The following is a 6,143-nucleotide window of genomic DNA, read 5'->3' as shown; positions in this document are numbered from 1 at the left end:
ATAGGAGTTGTGAGTAAGAAGATATCCCACTTTCTATCCAGATGATTCCAGATTAGTCTGTTCGGACATATGGCAATATCTTCATTGATATGATTCCAGATCATGTTCTTCTTGACATGATCTGGAATCATATCAGAACCCTTCGGCTCCTTTTGAATCCATCGATTGATCTGAGTTCTTTGTTGTGTTATTTCGTTAGATCTAATCATATTCTATCTATTGCTGTTGTTTTTGAATCAAATCCTGTTAGATCTAAGTGATTTCATTATATTTGATCTTGATCTGATTCGATTTCGTGTGTTGAAAGTTATAGAAAAGTTTGATCTGTTCAAATCGTGTTTCTTAGATCGCAAGTTTACTCTTTTGATCAAATCGTTTCCTTTTTTTTAAAATTTTTCTGGAACATCTTACTTGTTGATTGTTTCCTTTTGTCTCAGGTACCAATGGTGAATGAGTCAGATGAGGAGGCGGAGCTTGTGAGACAGAGTAGAGTTCTAAGAGAGGAGATGACAGAGCAGTTAAAGCAAACCCTAATCACTGCCGTGGCTGATATGATCAAAACGAGTATCACGGGTCTTCGTGATGAGTTGAGACAAGAGCTGAGACAAGCTACTGGTCAGGGCCATAGTAATGAGGTTAGGAGAGAAAGAAGAGATCAGAGTCCACAGAATCACTCTGAACCAAGGAGAGATCGTAGAGAGCATGCTGAATCTCATGAGACCGATCACTACTATGAGCGTCACCGATCTGAACTCAGTGGGTCGTCTTCATCTAGAGGCAGTAGAAGAAGGCAGAGGCGTGATCATGATGAGAGGAGGAACCAGAGAGATGATTTCAATGGATTAAAGATCAAAATCCCTCCTTTCCATGGCAAAGTTGATCCGGATGCTTATCTCGAGTGGGAGAAGAAGATCGAGTTAGTTTTCAACTGCAAACATTACAGCAATACTCAGAGAATCCAGATTGCAGCTACTGAGTTCCATGACTATGCTCTAAGTTGGTGGGATCAGTTGGTAACTAGTAGAAGAATCAACCAGGAGTATCCAGTTGAATCGTGGCAAGAGATGAAGTCTCTTATGCGCAAGAGGTTTGTACCTAACCATTACCACAGAGATCTTCATCAAAAGCTAAGAAGACTCACGCAAGGCTCCAAGACTGTTGAGGAGTACTATCAAGAGCTAGAGTTGCTGATGTTAAGGGCCAGTATTTCAGAAGACAGAGAAGCAACTATGGCAAGGTTCCTTGGAGGTCTAAACCGTGAGATACAAGATAATGTTGAGATGCAACACTATGTGGAGATAGAAGAAATGCTGCATAAGGCCATCTTGGTAGAGCAACAGCTTAAGAGGAAGGGTCATTCCCGTGGTAGCTATGGATCAACACGATTCCAACACTCCAAAGAAGATAAGCCTAGCTTTCAGAAGGAGAATAAACCTCAGCCTAAAGAAGAGTCCAAACCTATCAGCATCTACGACAAAGCTAAAGGGAAAGTTGAAGCATCTAGTTCAAGAGCCAGAGATGTCAAGTGCTTTAAGTGCCAGGGTCGTGGTCACTATGCCAATGAATGCACCAACAAAAGGGTGATGGTACTACTTGACAATGGCGAGTATGAGTCAGCAGCTGAAGAAGAGCAAACAGAGGATAAGTCTGATGAAGAGCATGAAGAAGAACCGGTTCACGGAAGGTTGCTGGTGGCAAGAAGAAACCTTAGTCTCCAAACTAAGACCGAAGAGCTTGAGCAAAGAAAGAACCTATTTTACACACGGTGCTTGGTACAAGGGAAGGTTTGCAGCCTCATAGTTGATGGTGGTAGTTGTGTCAACATTGCGAGTGAAACCATGGTGCAAAAGCTTGGATTGCAGGTCCAGAAACACCCAAAACCTTATAGACTCCAATGGCTTAATGATGAAGGCGAGATGAGGGTTTCTACTCAGGTTTTAGTTCCTTTATCCATTGGAAAGTATGAGGATGAAATCATGTGTGACATCTTGCCTATGGAAGCAAGTCACATACTGCTGGGAAGGCCTTGGCAATATGATAGACGCGTTAACCATGATGGCTTTACCAATAAGCATTCTTTTGAGTTCAAAGGCCGAAAGACAGTACTGGTTCCTTTGTCTCCAAAGGAGGTTCACCAAGATCAGCTACAACTTCAGAAGAAAAAGGAGGATAATCTTAAGTCCACTCAAACCGAGCCACAACACAACTTCTATGCCAAAACTGGTGATATCAAAAGATCTCTTCACTCTAATCAAACTGTTCTTTTGTTCATTTATAAAGAGTCTCTCTTGAATCTAACAAATGTTACACCGGTATACCCGAGTGAGATGAAGTCTCTTTTGCAGGAATATGATGATGTGTTTCCAGATGATAATCCTGTAGGTTTACCACCTATACGAGGGATTGAACACCAGATTGACTTTGTTCCTGGATCCACACTTCCTAATAGACCTGCTTACAGAACCAATCCGGTTGAAACCAAAGAGCTCCAAAGACAAGTAGATGAGCTAATGGAGAAAGGTCACATCCGTGAAAGTATGAGTCCTTGTGCTGTGCCAGTCTTACTTGTGCCCAAGAAAGATGGAAGCTGGCGCATGTGTGTTGATTGTAGAGCAATCAACAATATCACGGTGAAGTATCGACATCCTATCCCTAGACTTGATGATATGCTTGATGAATTGCATGGTTCTAGCATCTTTTCTAAGATTGATTTGAAAAGTGGCTATCATCAGATTAGGATGCAAGAAGGTGATGAATGGAAAACTGCATTTAAAACTAAGCATGGTTTATATGAGTGGTTAGTCATGCCATTCGGATTGACAAATGCACCTAGTACATTCATGAGATTGATGAATCATGTGCTTAGATCATTCATAGGCTCATTTGTTGTAGTTTACTTTGATGATATTCTTGTTTACAGCAAAAGCTTAGAAGAGCATATAGTTCATCTTAGGTCTGTTCTTGATGTGTTGAGAAAAGAAAAGCTTTTTGCTAACCTTCAGAAATGCACTTTTTGTACGGATAACTTGGTCTTTCTAGGCTTTGTTGTGAGTGCAGATGGAGTTAAGGTTGACCAGGAGAAAGTAAGAGCAATACAAGAATGGCCAATCCCTAAGTCAATCAGTGAGGTCCGGAGTTTCCATGGCCTTGCTGGTTTCTACAGAAGATTTGTGAGGGATTTCAGTACTATTGCAGCTCCACTAACCGAAATCATCAAGAAAGACGTGGGCTTTAAGTGGGGAGAAGCACAAGCAGCTGCCTTTCAATGCCTAAAAGAGAAGCTTACTAATTCCCCTCTTCTTATACTTCCAGATTTTAATAAAACCTTTGAAATCGAATGTGATGCTTCCGGTATAGGTATTGGTGCTGTCTTGATGCAGGATAAGAGACCCATAGCTTACTTCAGTGAGAAGCTTGGAGGAGCTACACTCAACTATGCAACGTATGACAAGGAACTCTATGCGCTTGTGAGAGCTTTGCAGACTTGGCAACACTACCTCTGGCCTAAGGAGTTTGTGATACACACGGATCATGAATCTCTTAAGTACTTAAAGGGCCAAAGCAAGCTCAGCAAAAGACACGCCAGATGGGTTGAGTTCATAGAAACATTTCCTTATGTCATCAAATACAAACAAGGTAAAGAAAATGTTGTTGCTGATGCTCTCTCTCGAAGGTATGTTCTCTTAAACACTCTAGATGCTAAGCTCTTAGGATTTGAGCAATTCAAAGAAATGTATGAAACTGATCCTGACTTTAAAGAGGCTTATCTATCTTGTGAAAAGGTTGCTAAAGGTCACTACTTTAGGCATGAAGGATATTTGTTTTATGATAACCGCCTATGTGTGCCTAATTGTTCTATGAGGGAGTTGTTTACCAGGGAAGCTCACGGAGGAAACTTGATGGGACACTTTGGCATTGCCAAGACTCGTAAGGTTTTGCAGGATCACTTCTTTTGGCCACACATGAAGAAAGACGTGGAGAAGATATGTCAAAGATGTGCAACTTGCAAACAAGCTAAGTCCAAATTGCAATCTCAGGGTTTGTATACTCCTCTTCCTATTCCTTATCACCCGTGGAATGACATTTCTATGGATTTCATTATTGGATTGCCTAGAACTAAAACTGGAAAAGATTCTATCTTTGTTGTTGTTGATAGATTCTCTAAGATGGCACATTTCATAGCTTGTCATAAAACTGATGATGCATTGCATGTTTCTAATCTGTTCTTTAAGGAGATAGTTCGTTTGCATGGCATGCCTAAGACCATTGTTTCAGATAGAGATACTAAGTTCCTTAGTTACTTTTGGAAAACCTTGTGGTCTAAGCTAGGAACTAAGTTGTTGTTTTCTACTACATGTCATCCGCAAACTGATGGTCAAACTGAAGTAGTGAATAGAACACTAGGTGCTCTCTTGCGTGCATTCATCAAAAAGAATTTGAAATCTTGGGAAGAACATTTACCTCATTGTGAATTTGCATACAATCATGCTGTGCATTCTGCTTCCAAATTTTCACCATTTGAAATTGTTTATGGGTTCAATCCCACTTCTCCTTTGGATCTAATGCCTTTACCTGAGTGTGCTAGAGTCAGTTTTGATGGAAAAAGAAAGGCCGAGATGGTGCAGGAGATTCATAAGCAAGCACGCCACAACATTGAAGAGAAAACCAAGTTGTATGCTAAACATGCCAACAAGGGCAGACGTGAGATGATCTTTGAAGAAGGAGATCTTGTTTGGGTGCATCTCAGGAAAGAAAGATTTCCAAACGAAAGGAAGTCTAAGCTAATGCCAAGGATTGATGGACCATTTGAGATCGTGAAGAAGCTTAGCAACAATGCCTACAAGCTTGATCTAAAGGGAAGGTATGACGTGAGTAATAGCTTTAATGTTGCTGATTTGGTTCCTTTTATTGCAGATGATCCAGATTTGAGGACAAATCCTTTTCAAGAGGGAGGGAATGATATGATTCCAGATCATGTCAAGAAGAACAAGGACCAACCAGCTGAAGAAGAAGTTGCCTTAGACCTTTCTAAAGGTCCCATGACTCGTGCAAGATCAAAGAAGCTCAAGGAAGCTATTGGAGGCTTAATCAGAAAGTCTTTGAAGAAAGAAAGTCTTGAAGGAAGCTTGATACTTCAAGACCCACTCATCACCATTCAAGTCATCATACCATCAAGCTGAGTATCATCTAGGCTAGCAAGAGAAGTGTGCTCTTTTCCTGTCTTAGTTTTTGTCCCATTGGGTTTTGCTAAGATAGGTTTTTAACGAGGCCTTGTCTTGCTATTTCAAATCACCTAGTATGATACTCTCGGACCAGATCACATTAGGATCTTATTATATCTTTAGACTATGCTTTTTATTTTTCGTTACACAAGTCAAAGGGAGCGTGTTCCTTTATGACTCTATGTTGTTTACGAGACCTTGTGCATGTACAAGGATCTCTCTTTATATTCTGGTCGAGCAAGTCTAATAAGATCATCATCTTTTATCTAAAAACCCTTCTCTTCTCTTGTCGCTATCAACGAGAGTTTGAGAGTTCTGGTGTGTTGTATCCAGAGTCTAAGGACTTCTCCTTTAGTGTGTCATATCTAAGAGAGTTGTCTAGGAGTATCAAAGAGCCATCCGCATCTCTTTGTGTTACCATTCGCATCCACAACCCTTGAAAGATTGAGTTCCGATTCATCTTTGCAAGGATCTATCCAATATCATCCAGAGTTCATCCTAGGGTCGTGTTACATCTCTAGCTCAGACCATAGCTGACTATACTTCCCAAGATGCTTGGTGAAGTCTCCTTCTTCTTGCTGCAAGTTGTTGATGGCTCTCTTCACTTCATAGATTCTGGTGAGGTTTGAAGTGTTGCCATAAACCCTTTGCAAAGTGTCCCACAACTGTTTTGGAGTTGTGCAGTGACAGTAGGTGTCCATAAGTGGACCATCAAGAGAGCTATGCAAGATAGACAGCACCATGAGATCTTCCTGAGCCCATTTGCCTTCATCTACCACTACAATCTCCTTGCCATCTTCTCCTTGGGTGGTTTGCTTTGGAGCTGAGCTTGAAGTCACATGCTGCCAAAGTCCTCTTCCTCCAAGGGCTGTCATGGTCATCCTAGACCAGGTAATGTAGTTTCCTGGTCCCTTAAGTGTA

The 6,143-nt window shown here is 41.1% G+C and overlaps 1 protein-coding gene across 1 annotated transcript; it reads left to right on the top strand.

The window, feature by feature from the left end:
- Positions 1 to 437: 437 nt before the first annotated feature.
- On the top strand, positions 438 to 2,931 carry LOC130507327 (uncharacterized; the record flags this gene model as incomplete). Its single annotated transcript, XM_057002039.1, has 5 exons — positions 438 to 615; positions 778 to 1,013; positions 1,128 to 2,223; positions 2,383 to 2,535; positions 2,921 to 2,931. Coding segments are annotated over 5 exons (1,674 nt in total), but the record flags the coding sequence as incomplete, so codon positions are not given.
- Between the last annotated feature and the right edge of the window lie 3,212 nt (positions 2,932 to 6,143).

The sequence above is a fragment of the Raphanus sativus genome, unplaced genomic scaffold (genome assembly GCF_000801105.2).
Source record: "Raphanus sativus cultivar WK10039 unplaced genomic scaffold, ASM80110v3 Scaffold4334, whole genome shotgun sequence".
NCBI lineage: Eukaryota > Viridiplantae > Streptophyta > Magnoliopsida > Brassicales > Brassicaceae > Raphanus > Raphanus sativus.
Note: the sequence above shows the minus strand (reverse complement) of the source record. Positions and strands in the feature narration are given on the sequence as shown.